This window comes from Rhagoletis pomonella, unplaced genomic scaffold (genome assembly GCF_013731165.1).
Source record: "Rhagoletis pomonella isolate Grant_MI unplaced genomic scaffold, Rhpom_1.0 Rhpom_scaffold_00014, whole genome shotgun sequence".
NCBI classification, from domain to species: Eukaryota; Metazoa; Arthropoda; class Insecta; order Diptera; family Tephritidae; genus Rhagoletis; species Rhagoletis pomonella.
The window spans coordinates 17,803,693-17,820,917 of record NW_023458568.1 but is presented as its reverse complement, the minus strand read 5'-3'; the positions used below and the strand labels follow the sequence as shown (position 1 = coordinate 17,820,917).

The 17,225-nt window shown below is 39.9% G+C and overlaps 1 protein-coding gene across 1 annotated transcript; it reads right to left on the bottom strand.

Annotated features, from left to right (window-relative positions):
• Window positions 1-13,881: 13,881 nt before the first annotated feature.
• Window positions 13,882-14,797, bottom strand: LOC118749292 (piggyBac transposable element-derived protein 3-like). The gene is made up of 2 exons (XM_036484088.1): window positions 14,588-14,797; window positions 13,882-14,486 (listed from the first exon to the last, which is right to left on the bottom strand). The coding sequence occupies exons 1-2, from the start codon at window positions 14,759-14,761 to the stop codon at window positions 13,911-13,913; spliced, it is 750 nt and encodes a 249-aa protein (XP_036339981.1). The 5' UTR covers window positions 14,762-14,797; the 3' UTR covers window positions 13,882-13,910.
• Between the last annotated feature and the right edge of the window lie 2,428 nt (window positions 14,798-17,225).

The window sequence follows — 17,225 nt, the reverse complement described above, 5'->3', positions numbered from 1 at the left end:
AATGTTATTGCAGATAGTGGATTTTTCAAAATGAGAATATAATACCATAAAAGCAAAATTTTAAGTTTGGCATTATTGTCATGGCTGAAGGATAAATAAGAGCTCACGTTACCATCAAAAACTCATTTTCATCAAAATTGTAGATAGAGGGTATTGAATATAAGCCCTCGATATGCAAAAATACTTATATACGTACTTATGTCCATTTCGCTAGCTTAGATTGAAAAGTTTCCAAGTCCACTTTTTATGAAAACTCATATTTTGATACAGGAGGCTAGAGAAATTAAAAATGTATTGTATCGAAAATGATGAGGTATTTCGTATTATTTATTCTCGTTTAAATTCAATGAATGGAAAATTTTCCAAAAGTCCAAAAGAAGCACCGAAAATCCGATAAGCCCAAAATACATAGCATGAAATCTTGAATAAAGTTCGAATCCCTATATGAAGTTTTGCTTTCCTTTAAACAGCCAAAATGTTATATTCAAAGTTTTGCGAAATGCTTGAAGAAATTGGCTATACGAATTTTTTTGTTTCCTCGCTTGTAACATTTCTAAAATAGGACTTAGCAACTTTTCACTCTAAGCTAGCGATATATGTTTTAATAAACAACAATAAAAATAAAATTTAATTAATAAAAAAATACCACCCTTTCCACTGGTTTTTGAATCAGCGCAAAAAAATTGCAAAAAAGCAAGCTACATTTTTGCAACAAAAGCCACAGTACTCATAAGCTGACGGCGTAAATTTGCAAATATATATCACCAACGGCAGCTAATTTATGTAAATTTGCCACAAACCTCTCACTTCACCATAGAATATGGTAGTTAAAATTGGTGTGGCGAACTCCTTGATCTCAGTGGTGAACTCTCGCATCTCAGATCTTCTAATTAGTACTTGAAAAAATGTTACTTAACATTTGCGCCTTCTCATTAAATTAACATTCTCTGCTATTGACGCTAATTTTCGGTATTTCTCTTACTAGCACCTGAAACTATACTTATTATTTGCTACCGCTGCGGCTTTAACAAATTTATAGCGTTTTTACGTTGTTTGGCAAATTACGCTCTGTTAGCCATAAATTTTACTAAGTTTTGACCGCCTTTGTATCAAGACCCCTGGACCATCTAGGGAATTAATTTATATTTTATATTGCATTGTCATCGTGATTGGAACTGTGCTGAATTTCAAGTCTCTAGCTTGTCGGGAAGTTAGTTTAAAATCGATTGGAAATTTCCGCAGGATTACAAATTTAAATAAAAGCATGTAAAAAAATTGTGAACAAAATTTGGGTCGGCTGGAATTTTTTCGACCACTGTAGTATGTACGTAAAGACTTATTATATGTCCTTTTTTATTGTTTATTTGTTAACTAACTTTATAAACGTTTGGTTTATGAATACCTTTAAAAATAAAATAAACAAAAAGACAAGCAATATATCAAAATAAATACATTTTTTTTTTGTAAATAAGGAGATATATAGGGTGGGGAATTTCAAGAAATTTCGGGCAAAATCGGTGAGTTTTCAAAAATGAGTTGGCTGCCTTGGTACACATAAAATAACTTTACAAATGTAAATAACAGACAATATTTTTATTTGCACGTTTGCATAATTTTTGAATTTTTATTGCTTAAAAAGTAAAATTAAAAATGTTTTTTATTATTTTAGTGAACTAAATATTATTTTTATTATTATTTATATTCGCTCAATTTAATAAATAAACAATTAAAAGACAATATTATGTGTTATACCTTATTTATTTATACATATTTCCGCCTATTATGTGTGTGGGTACCCGGGTACCCCGGTTGGACTATTCGTGTAATTTTTTTTTTAAATTCAAAATTTTCTGGGCTGAAAAGAAATATAAAATATTTTAAATGCATTTATCCATGTAAAATCAGTCAAATCGTGCGGATCCGGAAGGATTTAAAAAAATTGTTCCAAGAAAAAAAGTTATTTGATACAATATGTGTCGATGGGTACCCCGTACCCGGTTGGGCACACAAGGGTTAATAAACATGAAACATCGAATGAAAAAAGTTACAAAACTGAAAAATAAATTACTTATTTTGATCAAGAAAAAAATACTAGCTGTGGTAAAAAATTACCAAAAACAGCAACACTGCACTGAACTATTATTTCATTGCTTAATTTTCTCATATAAAAGTCCTTGTTATTCTATTTTGAGACATTGATAAAATAGAAGCACATCTGTATCAAACTACCTTTTCACTTCGTCATAATAGTTCTAGCGCACGTTTACAAAATACCAAACCAAATCGAGTTTAAAATCGCTAAACTAGGGATTCATTGCATTCATATACGTAAACGTCATTAAATATAGCCAATCTAAAAAACGGATGAATGTAACATGTAGTATCAACACTCCATCAATCTTCTTTAAAAATCCTCTGGCCATTAGCAATTTAAATTTAATTTTGATTTTTTGGTAAAGTAAATGAAATTTTTGCAGAATCTTGATATTTAATTTTGTATTTCTTTGTAGTTTATGTTCATTCAATACCCTTTTCCTACTTGAAGTAGTCTAAAAATGAAAATGTACTTAACAAAGTAAGTATCACCTAAGTTAGCGCATTAACTGCTCAGTCAGCGTCACTAACAGCTTTGCCCTTTAAAAACATCAGCTCGATTCCGGCTCGAATGATTAATGCCCACTTCTGTATTAATATACATACAAACCAGGGTTGTTGCGAATATTATTCAGATATAAAAGTCTTTTGCGGATAATAAACAAACCGCTTATCCAAATTAAACAAGTTTGGTATCAAATGAAAGAGGACTTAAATAGCTTTAAAACTGAAATGTCTACACGAGGAAAGCCACATATTGAAAAATATTTCAACAAAAAATGTTAATTAATTACCATAGAACAAACCTTGTGTCAGGTATATGCATTTCTTTAGTATTAAATTATAAAAAAAATATAAATAGAGGTCGTTCGTTATTTCTGTTTAAAAGCTATTTCAGTCCTCTTTCATATGATACCAAATTTGTTTAATTTGGACAGGCCGTTTGTTTATTATCCGGAAAGCACTTTTATTTTGGAAGAATATTCGCAACAACCCTGATACAAACCATTACTGATGTCAAGAAAATAAACACTTATGTAAACTTTTCACTTTATCACTTTTCATGTACTCGGCGATGCTTGTGGAATCGGTGAAACGCATGGTTCGCATATAGGCCAAGACGTATGTGGCCCGCCACGAAGGAGCACTGCAAGAAAGATTCGCCATGTCACGCAGCACCAAAGATTTGTGGGCGAGGTTTAAAATTTTAATGGCAGCGGTAAGTGTTTACCTTTACGAAAAAAAATATAAAGAACGAACACGAACACAAACACGACACACGCGCTCAAACCACCCTGCAGGGAAACCGCTGACTAGTGAATCAAATTTCTTGTTCCGTACTAGGTCTTTATCGCCAAAAAGGAACTAGTTCGATGTGAACTAGATCCCCACCAGTCCAAAATCGGCGAAAAGTGGTACTTTTAAAATACTAATTTTTTCAGTTTTTTTCACTAGAAATCGATATCTGAAGTGACGAATTTAGAAATGGTTCGGAACTATAGAAAAAGGGATGCAGAACGAACTAGATCTTATTTGTCGAATTTAGAACAACCCTGCAAAAATCGTTGGACCATGTAGTCTATTTGTGGTAAATTGGAGTACTTACAAAAGTGTTCCTCTGTCATGCTGTAGCGGACCAACTCGTGTCTCTGCGCCAGCTTATTGTTTGTTATCCGATAACTACTCGTGTTTTAACGAAATGTGATTGAAGTTGAGCATTTGAAAGCACATTTGCATGTCTGGCTGTAGCTGAACGTGTAGAGATGCTCGCTGTTAGTTCTTAGCTCCCAGCATGTTCGGGTTCGAATGCCGTCAGAGGCAACATGTAATTTTTAATTTTTCTCTTGGTTTTTATTAATTTCGAAAAAGCATTTGAGAAGTGAAGAACAAAAGCGTGTACAAACGAAAAAATATAACAACAATGCCATTGTTAATATGTTGGAGTAGTTTTGTGCTACTCTGATGTAATGCAGGGATGGAGTATATGGTCCTGCCCTAGGACATCGCAATGTTAATTGGACCATATTTTTTATATGAATTGTGGTTAATTTAGGAATACTCTTTGGTCCTTAGGGAGTACTCTTTACACGCATGCATGGAGTATTCGCGATTTTTGCAGGGAAGTTCGGAACTATCGAATAAGGGATGCAGCGGGGGGCTTGTTTACTTTACATAGATATGTGTTCGGCGGCCTTTTCGTTCAAATACGCTTCTATTCTGCGCTTCGCAGATGCTTTTTCGTAGCTTGGTAATACAAAACTAAAATTTGTGTTAACATTTCAACATCTTGGGACCGTCTGGAATGTAAGAAATAACAGCGAGCACCTCTGCAAACTCAGCTACAGCTAACGGTATGTAAACGTACAATCTTACAATCATTCAAACAAATTTAATTTCAAATTGAAAACACATTTCTTCCAAAATAACTGAAAATCGCACACACGAAAGAACCAAAAAGATTGAAAAATCATGATACTTTTTTCTCTCGTCTGTCGATTTCAGAACTGGTTCGGAACTATAGAATTTAGGACTAGTTCGGAACTATCGAAAAAGGGATGCAGCGGGCGGCAACTGACACTTCCTAGGACATCGCCATGTTAAATTCGCCAGTTGCTTTCATGCAAAAGAGATTTATCGCGAACCAGTACTGGGTCTAAATGTTCTAGAAGCGCACCAGTTAAGAACTAGAGATTTTCCCCACAGGGAACATATGCGGCACTTACGTTGAACAACAGAGTCTCATACACCTAGAAAAAGGTTTTGTTATATTTACCAAGATTTGGTTATAGTAACCAAATACCATGGTTGGACGGGGCGAAATAAATATTTAGTTGGCGACATTCTGCCTTTTAGTTGGGGCAAATGTATACTTGTTAATAATTGTAATAGCACTATCTCGATTGGAAAATATTGTTAGTTGAATAAAATCATTGTTGAGGGAAAATAAATGAGCCGTTTAATTTGAAAGTGGCATAAGTCACTTCATACCGCTTGTGCTTAAATTACCAGTTACTTGTATCGTAACACGTATGTTATTCGGTCAACTTCATCAACCAAAGGTACAAGGTTTCTTCGTTTATTTATGACGACAGAGCGATTTACAGATGCATTCGACGTCCCATTTAAGGGGCTGGATTCTGTAACTGTGAGTTTTCAAGTGTACACTGAAAATTGTGTGCACTCTTCTTTTTGCAATTCAAGAAGTGTGAGAATGAGATTTAGCTGTCAAAATTGTGTACACTTCCTCATTTTGCGATTCAGCAAGTATGAAAATGAGTTTTAACTGTCAAAATTGTGTGCACTGCTCTTTCGAAAAACTCACTGAATTTTATTCGGTGAGTTTTTGGTTGAGTTTTGCACTCGGTGTACACTACATTTTCTCACAGTTGCAAAATCCAACCCCTGGAGGTACGAAGTGACTTTCGCAACTTTCAAAATAAACGGCTCAAATAGTGCTTTAGTTGATACACTTTTTTAAACGTGAATCACAAGAATAATAGAATACAAGATTGCGCCATCCTGGCGGCGATGACATTTCTCAAGTATAAGTAAACAATGCTGAATAGGAGGATAAATGAAACTGTGAAATAGTCAGTATTCTTTATATTAAATTTTTCAATGGTTCAATTGTAAAATTATATGATTATAAAAGAATAAATAAAGAAAATGTTAAAAACTGGTGATGTTGGTGGTTATTATGATTCGAAACGAGGAGCACATACATAAGTATGTAGATGGTTTCTGAAGTTATAATTTTGCGTATAAAAACTGAGTGTTTTTGAGTATGAATCGAAATTAGAGGTTAATGATTTTTGTTAAAATTTTGAAAGAAATTTCACTAGTTTTTTGCTTTTCAAAGGTTTTTTTTTAACGCATTTGACGTTGCATATTCTCATTGCCGCAAAGCATATTTAACAGGTTGCAGCAGTAGAGCATCTGATTATACTTTTGTTGAAATCGCGCCTTTAAATTGTCATTTTTATCTAAATTTGCCTCAAAAATTTTCAAACTATGTTTTCGTATATGGATTCCAAAACCAACAGGGAAATGCGCACAGCTTGCTGTTTTTTCTCGGGTACAATTACTTGTCCAATATGCCCTGGTTTTCAAATTTTGTAAAGGGAGATTATATTCATAAGGCGAAACTACGCCAAAAAACATTTTGCTGATTGTATGAGGTATTGTATCTTCAGCATGAGAAACTCCATATAAGAAGGCTACCATGAGAATGTTGTAAAAGTAAAGAAGTTCTCTAAGATGGAAGGGAAGTGGAACCCTTCAAAGGTTTGCTCTGCAATTCAGCTCGTTCCGGATGCTACTCACTGCATTGTGCTTGGCCGAAATCCGAGTCTGGAAATAATCCGTTGGATACCAATCATGCTTCAAAAGTTGTCGGATATTTTCAGTTTTTAGTGCCTAGGATTGTTTGTAATAAATTTTGCGGTGGTAAAAATCCCGAGCACAAAGTACAAAGTTGTGGAAAAATATTCTACAATTGTGTGATGTTACAACCGAATATTTATGTGCTGCTTTCACAAAAAGTTGAATCGAAAAATATACGCCAAATAAAGATGCTGCTTCAGGGCTAATAAATCTAGGGACATTGAAAAAGTTTTTAAAATCCTCTATCCTTTGTGGAAAAGACAAAAATGTATTTTGTCTTCTTTTTTATTTGCGTTATTTTTTTTTTTTTTGTTCGTAGGAGAGGGAAATGCTTTATGCACTGGCCGGGGGCGCTAGTCTCTATACTACCTTCCCCGAGTGTGGGACTCCCACCGAAGCGTGTTGGGCTACCCACTAAAACCCAAACTCCCACCGCCCGCGCAAGAATCCCGCATCTGGCACCGCAATTCTGCATGTCTTCAGATGCAGGAGCGCGCTGTTAGAGCCTTGGGGCTGCTCTTTTGTAGGGGCGTTTCATTCGGGTGTCCTCAGTAGACAACCGTCCTCTCGTTTGCAGCGGAGTACGAATTTCACGTATCTCGCAACTGCTTCCCACTTTTCTGCGCTGGAAATCATTATCCCAACTATGTTGTCCGGAGTAATGTCTCCGTGTCTTTCTTCCAACATTCTGCGCGAAATCAAGAAGTGTTCGCAGGTGAAGAATGTGTGGTACACGTTATCTTCGACGTTTCCACAGTAGTGACAGAACGGTGAGTCCACCCTTCCCATTCTATGAAGATATTCTCGGAAGTAACCATGACCGGTGAGGAATTGCGTCAGGTAGAAATCGACTTCCCCATGTGGTCTGTTCAGCCATGTTTGAAGGTCGGCTATCAGGGAGTGTGTCCATCGACCTTTTGTGCTCGCGTTCCAGTTTTGTTGCCACTGCTGGATCAGTTGCTCGCGCGCCCTTGCCGCGGCAGCTGCTCGACCTATCTCGGCACTGAGATTGTAAATCTCTTTTCGCTCGTAAGCAAGTAGCTCAATTGGCATGACGCCAGAAATAACTAGAACCGCGTCCGCTGACACTGTACGGTATGCAGAAGCAATGCGTAGTGCCCCTCTGCGCTGTACCGAAGACATTTGAACCCGGTATTTTTTGACTTTCAATGCGTCAGCCCATATTTCTGCCCCGTACAGGAGCACCGATTGGACCGCTGTCATCAGAAGCTTCCTGCGGCATGGCTTCGGGCCGCCCACGTTTGCCATCAGCCGGCTTAGAGCCGCCGTGCTCTGCGCAGCTTTTTCACATACTCCATGGATGTGTTCCCAGAATGTGAGTTTGCTGTCCAGCTTCACCCCTAGGTATTTTGTAGACCTAGAAGTCGTCACGGGTTGAGGTCCGACCATTATATTTATAATTGTTGGGATCCGTTTCCTGGTGAGGAGCACGATCTCCGTTTTGGCTGTAGCCAATTGCAGACCGTGATCGCTCATCCATCCACTGACGTTGCGCATGACCTGGTTTAGCTTGAGCTGTGCTAGCTGGACATTTCTTGCTGTTATGACGGCTGCCACGTCGTCCGCGAAGGCGACAAGGAAGGCGCTCTCCGGCATTTCCGTGCGCAACAGACTGTCATACGTGGCGTTCCAGAGGTCCGGGCCAAGTACAGACCCCTGTGCCGCTCCGCCGGTTATACGTCTCTTTCTCTGGCCTTGTGTTGTGTCGTACAAAAGCCAACGGTCTCTGAGGTAGTCCCGGATCATATCTAGCAAGTATGTTGGAACCTTGAATGACCGTTCCAAGGCCTCCAGCATATCGTCCCATCTTGCCGAGTTGAAGGCGTTCTTGACGTCCAGTGTGACTAGCAGCACTATTGGCCGCGCCTGGTGGCAGGCTTCTTCGGCCTTATGTACCGCCTCGACTACTTCGCCAATTGCTCCTATAGTTGAGTGTCCCTTCCTGAAGCCATGTTGTCGGGGTGAAAGGCCTCCCTCGCTTTCTATGGCTGACGTCAAGCGTATTTTGAGCAGACTCTCCATCATTTTGCCTGCTGTGTCTAGCATGCAGAGTGGCCGGAAGGATGAAGGAGAGTTTGGGTCCCCTTTGCCCTTGGGTATAAGCACCAGTCTCGCCTTCTTCCATTGGCTTGGGAAAACCCGGGCCCTAAGGCAGCTGTTGTACATGTTAAGCAGAAGATCAGGGCTCGTTTCCGCTGCTAACCTGATTGCCTCCGCTGGTATGCCATCTGGGCCTGGAGCCTTGCCGGCTTTCATGCTTCGCAGGGCTAGCTTCAGCTCGTCTGTCGAAAACAGTGGTGCCTCGGCTTGCTCCTCGACGAACACTGTGTCGGCTCTTAGTGGGTGTGTGGGAAATAGCGCATCCACTATATTCTTAACTCGGGCCTCATCCATCGCCTGTGATGATGTATGGAACTTTTTCATCACTATTTTGTATCCCTGGCCCCAGGGATCGCGATCCACTTCGTCGCATAGCGCTTTCCAGCAGTTCCGTTTGCTCTTCTGTATCTCGGCCCCAAGTGCTTTCTTTGCGCTTTTGTAGGCTGCTGCTCTGGTCAGCGCCTCGGGTCTACCACGAGCGCGCGTTGCGAGTCTCCGCATTCTATGGCAGGCCCTTCGCAGCTCAGCAATTCGGTCATTCCACCAGTATACCTGCTTTTTACCTGACCATGCTCTCCTCTGTGGCATTGAGGCTTTGCATGCCCGGTGAATGCAGCGCATAGTTTCTTCGACCAGCTTAGTACAAGACTCCCTGTTGTGGATCTCTCCCGTTGTGGGTGAAATGCCTTGGGAATCTGCTAGGAGTGACGTATCGAACTTGCGAACATCGACCCTAGACGGGTTCCATCCTGGTTTCCTGCGAGGGATACTACGTGTTTGCCCTCGCGTGATGTCAGTGACTTGGAAGGTGATGTAGTTGTGGTCGCTACCACTCAGGTCTTCCATCACTCTCCATCCGTCAGCCCTTCGGAGAAGGCTTTCTGAGACCAGGGTTATGTCGGGGATAGAGTATCCAAAACCCGGCCTTCGATATGTAGGGGTCGTTCCGGTGTTGAGGATGGTCAGGCCAATGCGGGCTGCCATTTCAAGGACCAGTCTTCCCCTGGTGTTTGTTTGGGGCATACCCCATTCCACGCCTCTTGCGTTGAAATCTCCAGCAACAATTATGTGGCCGGTTATATCGCGCAATTCGTCTTCAAGGTCTTCGAGCTTTCCCCTGAAGACAGGGACTGTGTCGTTTGGAGACAGGTAGCAGCTCACCACAGTGATTTGCGCCATTTTAACCCAGACGTAGCAGCGTCCTACCCCGCTGCTCTCTGCGCGATGGTTGGGGTTAGCAATCCATATCGCGGCCGAGCCTGATTGGTCAACATGCCAGGTTTCTTTTGTTCTATAGGGTTCACTGATGATGACAGCGTCTGCTCTTTGTTCAAGAACCAATTGGTCCAGCAGGTCATCAGCTACCCTACTCCTGTTCATATTGCCTTGTATAAATTTAATCATATTCTCCCAAGCTTTGTCTTAGCCTCAGCAAGGGCATCCCTGAAGGCCTTGCACGCTCCCGACCCGGGCAGGTGGTTGGCATTTTTCTGTCCATCTCCTGCCGAGCACAGGTAGCAGCTTGGGCTTTCTTTACATGCAGAGGCTATGTGGCCCTGCTGACCGCATTTCCAGCATGAACTGCTTCTGTCTGGGCCTTTGCATGCCGCCTTTTTGTGGCCATACCCCAGACAGCGGAAACACCTTTGGACATCCGCGCGCTCTCGGACGCGGCAGATAATCCAACCTACTCGCAGCTTCCCCTTTTCAATAAGAGTCCGGCCTGGCAGTTCATCGATTTCCACCACGGCCATTCTTTGTTCTCGCGAGTTTACAGCGAGGAGAGAGACGCGGAGTTGGCCATTCATCTTGTCTCCTAACTCCCCGCGTATAGCGTTCTCCACTTCTGGGGCCGTGGTTAGGCAGTGCATGCCCAGAACTTCTAGACGTAAACGTCTAGTGAGAATACGGGCGTCTCCAAGCTGGCCAATGGCAGTGCACACATTTTCCTTAAATGCTGTGTGGTTGCCACAGCGCTCCATTTCGATGAGCACGCCGCCTTCGCGGGTTTTCCGAACAGATCGAATTACGGTCTCCGTCTTCTCGGGTTGGAGCTTACCGCGTATCGTTCCCAGCACCTCTGCATAGGTTTTGCCTTCAGCTGGCTTAATTATTAATTTGGCGAGACTCTTCTTTTTTCTCACCCTCTTCTTTTTTTTGCGGCTGGTCGCCTCGCCCTTATTGACCAAGGGTTCACCTGGCGCTGGCCCTGGCTTGGGCTTTCTACTTTTTCCAACCGTTTTCCATTGATTGTCTGGTACGGTTTTCTGTGCATTGTTGTTATTATTGCCATTATTATTAGGATTATTAATAATAATGTTTTTACTACTATTATTATTATTAGCAGTAGTATTTTTCTTCTTTTCCGGCTCGCCTGTAGGGGAGTCGGATCGAGTTCGACCTCTCTTTTGCGAGCCAGGGCCAGCCTTCCGCAGCTCGGAAAGGGTAGGCCCCTTCCGGCGCTGCTCTCGGAGGTAGCTTAATATATTTAAGCTCTCCTCGATTTGGGCCATACCTGTTTTTATGTCCATGGACACATTCTTTTGCTTAGACACAGCGCTCTGCATCTTCTTCAGGACAAGCCGAATCTGGACCAATTGCTCATCTTCATTGCCTTCGCAAGTTCCCAAGCTTGCGGTGACATGCTTGTCGCTGTTTGCAGCAGCCGGCGTTTGAAGACGACTATCCCGGCTGCCGGGAGTTGCCGTTTGGCAAGGTGTAGCCTTCTGCGCCACGCCGGCGGCTTTCTCCGTGCTCGTGGTGCCGGAATTTGCCTGCAGAGGAGTTTGTGGCGGGGAGCGCACGACTCTACTGCTCTTCCTGAATGCGCTGCATTCTTCCTCCGTAGCATCGACGTTCGTTTCGTTTATTGGTTTTGTTTTAATCATTTCAGTCAATTGGGTCTCCGCTTCAAGCCGCTATCTCCACACGTAGCACAGTCGCTTTTAAGTGTCCCGAAGTTCCCTTCTCTCAAAGGAGCAGGCCATCGCGAGGGTTGACACAAGTCCTTATGGGATATTGTGTTCAGAGCCAAGACAGCGCAAAACCAGGAGTAAATCTCAACTGGACCTGTGCGGCCAACTAAATGGCGACGTGTATTGAACGTACTTGAAGACCTGCCAGGGTTTTAACGAGACGGAGGCGATCGCAGCATTAGCCCACCAGCCATTTCTGTGAGGTGTCACCCTCACATACTAAAGTGGCGGAATACTGCTCTCGCCAGCCCAATGTCAGACTAATCGTATACATGCTCCAGTATGCCATGAACAGGATCTAACTGGTCTCAATCCTGGGATGCTTTTTGGGGGGCGGCATCTGTTCGCCCGGACACAGGAGATTCATCAAGCATTTCTGATCTTTTAAATCAGGCCCTCGTCTCCTGCCGCTCTTGGTCTGGGACTGCTTATTGGTTATTCGCAGCTAACCTATCGGAGTAGGCCGTTCACGATCCGCCCTGTGTGACCCCGGTAAGGTCCTGAGCTTAGCCCTTACCAATTTTTACCGTATGTATATTTAATAAAAAACCGGAACTTTATTTGTGTATTAATTAATTAATTATTAAAATAAAACATTTATAGTCTAAGATCCGACAAGGGCACTGTTAAGTCCGTTTAAGCATTTACTTAAGTTTTAATTGAAGATATTTACATAAGGGTTAAATGTAGAGTCATCGCACTTTTTAGTTTTCTAATTTGTTATGCACCTGTTCTTGTAAATAATCTTTTTTGGTCATGCCTTATTACCGCTTTCTAGTGACTGCATCGTTTTTCGTAATATTCGCTCCGCCCGCTACCACCTAATTGTTTTTACAGAGAACGTATATTTTTCGAGCCAACAAAACTGGCGAAGCGCATTTTAAGAGCGACAAATATTTGGAATACTTAACAGCGAAAGCAAAATACAAAGCAGAAAAAAAGAATATTAACAGAGCTAAATCTCACGAGAGCGTTTGGACTGTTAATTAAATATGAATATTGATGATTTTGTGATATTTTGGAAATTGTTAGATTTTTTGTGAAAATAATTGTTTTAGTAAGAAAATTAAATTTTTTCGTTGATTTGTACAAGTAACATGCAATTAAATCGAAAATATTATATAACATTTCCCGACTTTTGTGATATTTTTTTAATGATTGCAAATAGAAAACTCTCATAAGTGTTTGCGTTTTGGACTGGAAAAATGTGAAAAGAATTATTTTCCATTTTTTTGTAGAGATCTCCCTAAGCTAAGTCGAAAGTCTGTATGATTTTTTTTGTATTTCCGATATTTATGGAAATAATTAAGTTTTTAATTATTTTCGACCTGGGAACTTTTTAAAAACTGTAAACGTCGGATTTTCCCAGCAATTTGTAAAAATCTCGCTAATCTAAGACGAAACTATTTGAGAAATTTTTCAATATTTTCTATATTTATGGAAATAATGCAGTTTTCAAATCTTTTCTAATAAAGTCGTGTAAGAAGTTGCCATTCGATGGGTGGCACCTTCGCTACTCATGTGCATATTTGTCCCCCACATTGTCATTTACATATCTAATTTATTAATAACTAAACCTAAATTTATAAAGCACATATTTGTAAACTTCATTTCATTACCTATTTCTGCTACCAAATTTTTCATGCATCCAAAAAGACAAACAAAGTAAGTATGTATGCATTTATAAATGTACATATAAACATACATATACACGATTGTTCTGCTTTCGTCTTCCCCTCGCCGCTTCCATCTACACAAATTATTCAATTTCTGCGAACCGCCTCCAGACTGGCACGTGCGCGAAACCATTAACCCTACGTTTAACCCATTCCTGCCTAATGGGTATTTAAATACCCAAGAAAGTGGTGTCACTAAATAAATTCTAGCTCGGGCTAGGAAAGAGATATCGAAGTTATATTTTTTTTTGATTGAAGAGGAAGAATGGGCCTTAAAAAATAAAATTATGTCAGTATATTGTTTTCGTTAAAAACTTTTTTTTTTAAGCCAAAAATCGAGGTTTTTTTTTATCGGAAAATTCTTAGGAAAAGCGCTCCCAAATATAGGGAAATGGGAAAAACGAAAAAAGCTCACCTTACCAGATAGCTTCAGGTGTCCTTCATGTAATGAAAAAAACGCTATAGAGATATCTCAACACACCTGGCCGTTACACCTGGTTAAATGAAAATGGGTATTTAAATACCCGACAGTCCAATGTGGGTACACAAAAAGTCTTTTTTTTTCCTATATGGAAACATTTAATTTGCAGTGAATAAAACGCATAATTAAATAGAATTTTTTTTATTTTACTGAGAAATTATTATATTTATAAGAAATAGATTACTTAGCCTTGGCAATCTTTTTCTTATCTGGTTCAACGCCGTTGTGGTAATCCAGAAAGCAAGGAGCGGGATGCAAGTTCACTTGGCACTTCAAGCAACCATATTCAGTTTTGCCACCGCATTGCGGACAACGATGACGAGTATTAAGTTTTCCGATGAAATGATCCATACGGTCGTAACGCATTGCCAGTTGTGCCCCGGAAGCCGACGTTCTACCCGGATGATGATAACTGGACTTGATCATAATCGATTCACACACCTCCACTCGAAATTCATATTGAGACATCGGTGGCTTCTTGTCATACTTGCGACAGAAGCAATGTAACTTCCATGCATTTACCATAGCCGCGTCAAACGCATTTGTTATTAATGGCCAATACCACTTTTTTCCCCGAATCCGAATTCGATAATTATTCATTGCATTGTCAAAAAGGTCCACACCTCCCATAAGATGATTGTATTCGTTGACCAAATACGGCTGCTCAATAGTAACCATTTTCCGTTGCTTTCGATCATACCGTTTCGCGCGGACCATTGGTGTATGGCTTAGGAAATTCGATAATAAGGTCACGACCTGAAAAGATAAGAATGAATGAAGAACACATCAACGATGGACGTAAAGATCAAAATGAACCGATAGTCAAATTGAAATGTTTCTTTGCACATATAACTTACCGCATTATCATTCCAACGCACCGCCAAAATAGAATTGTTCATGTCGAAACGAAAGTCAGACGTCCCGCGAGGCTTCTTTTTCATTTCCTTGATGTTCATTAATGGGGCATGATTGGTCCGATTATCACGAACAGTTCCCAAAGCGAAGAATCCATCGTTCGACAAACGAGTCATAAGTTTGTGACTTGTAAAGAAGTTGTCAAAGGTAACCGTGCGCTTGGCGCGGGCCTCCAGATGGGAAAGAAGTGATAGCACAACACGTTCTCCCAGTCCGAAACCTGGGTCCTCCTGTTCTGATGCACCAGCGTATGGAAGTAGTTGATACAAGTAGCCTTCTGACGAAGCCAAACACCAATACTTGTACCCGAAACGAATTGGTTTTCCCTTGATGAACATTTTGCACGAATGTCGGCCGTAGTAGGCAATCATTTGTTCATCAATGGAAAGGTTGTGAGAGAAAACACCAAATTGAAGAAATTTTTTGTTCAATAAGTCATTCAATGGTGCGACTTTTGCAAATTTGTTTTTCATATCCAATGCTGAGTTGTCACACACGTGAAAGAACTGATTGATTCGTTTGAATCTGTCTCTTGAAATACATTCTTTTATTAGCGCGCATCCTAATGATTCCCGATTTGACCAATAACTATATATTTGCGGCAATGTATGGTAACCGGTTATATACAACACGCCCAAAAACGTTTTCATTTCGCTAATTGATGTTATGAACGAAGGACAATTTTTGGTCGCAGCATATTGGTTGGTTGAAGTAACCAACATGTTCAACACCTCCTCATCGATGAACATTTCCCAAAGCTGCACTGGATTCATGTCACCAATTTTCTCATACAACGCTTTGTGTGAAGTGGCCGAATCATCGAATGGAATCTTAGTGAATTGATAATTTTGCGACCGAGACCATTTTGGTTTCATGCCCTCTTCGATTCTGGGTCGCTTAGGTGGCTTACTTGATTTAAGCGTTGATTTGCGACCACGACCACTAGATGTCGAGGCCACCGGTGTATCATCTTCTTCTTCTTGTTCAAAATCGGGTTCATTTACGGTATCACCATCACAACCCGATGGCAAGTGCTCGTTGCTGTCATCGTAAACGCATTGAATTTCAAATTGCCCTGCAATCTCATGAGGCAGCTCCGGGTCATCGCGCAACAATTGAATATTGTCGTCCAATTCCTCATTGTCACTCAGAATATCGACATCGGGTGGCGTTATGATAATATCAACGGCGTCTGCGTGTTGGACAAAGTTATCCTCTCCATCACTATCTCCATCAGACCAACTATCTAAAATAGCTTGCAGCTCGATAGCAGTGAGAACTTTCTGCCGACGAATCATTCTGAATATTCTATAATATATTGAGACATATATTTATAATTTTACATAAAATATAACGAAAAAAGATCATGTCTACTTACAATTGTTTATAATCAGCCAATTTATTTCTTATCACTTTTTTCTTGTTTATTTTACCTTTTTATATCACTATAAGTATTTTTTTTACATGTGGGATGATGGTGCATAAAAAACCATTTGGCAAATGTCAATAATGCACAAAACGTCAAAACAATAGCCAATGGTGTTTTTTTTGGAGTTATTTCAAAGTTAATGTTAATGCCTGTCGGGTATTTAAATACCCATGTCATATCTAAGGTGTGTTCGCATGTAAAATTTTTTATTTTTTTTTCTATCAACTTCTATGGCCTCCCAGGCACATATTTAAAAATTTCATCAAAATCGTACCAGCGGGTCTATGGGCAGGCATTAATGGGTTAAGAAATATTTAGATTTTCGCATAACTTTGCACTTAATAGGGCAATACTTGTAAATTTTGTATGGAGAATAATATTAATTAATTTAAAATTCTGCATGTAACCATGTTCTCGACGATACATGTAACTTTCATCAAGATTAACCATAAAAATTGTGCTTCATTAACAGTTGGAACCAGCTGAAACCAAAAAAACCATGTCCGCTAAAATGGGTTAAACACTAAATGGAATTGGCATTTTTTACTCGCATACATGCACACCTTTATATACACATGTACAGTGGAGTACCACTAGCTTGGACATTGCATTGCTTGGACTTTGATGTGTTTGAAACTTGTATGGTACTGAAGATTTGCTTACGGTTGAAAAATATTAAAAATTGTCCGTGCATATATGAAAATATATTTTTATAAAGGCTTTGAAGTATAGAAAATTTTAATATTAAAAAATAAATAAAATATTTTTTTTGTATATACATACATAAATTTTGTTCAAGGCACATTGACCCACTTGTACAAAAATTGTGGCGCGGCATGGACAAAAATTTTACAATTTCGGACCGAAAAATATGAAAACGAGCTAAGTTGTCACATTACATCTGTGAACTTCCGATAAAACCACATATTTTTGCGATTTTAGAAGTTTTGATTTTATTTAAAAAAAATCAATGTATTTTCCTGCAGAAAACGTACACTTTTATTTAATGTTTATTAAAATTACATCTCAAAAACTAGTTAATGATTGAAATATTGATATGTAACATAGAAATAGAGTGTTTTGCCAAAAATTACCAAAAATTTCCAAAATTCGAGATAACTTATTTTACTGGATATAGAGAAATAGTTGCC

Coding starts and splice junctions, on each gene's coding strand:
- LOC118749292 (XM_036484088.1), bottom strand. CDS start 14,761: ATGACTCGTTTGTCGAACGATGGATTCTTCGCTTTGGGAACTGTTCGT. Junction 14,487..14,587: donor TGCGTTGGAATGATAATGCG/GTAAGTTATATG, acceptor TTATCTTTTCAG/GTCGTGACCTTATTATCGAA.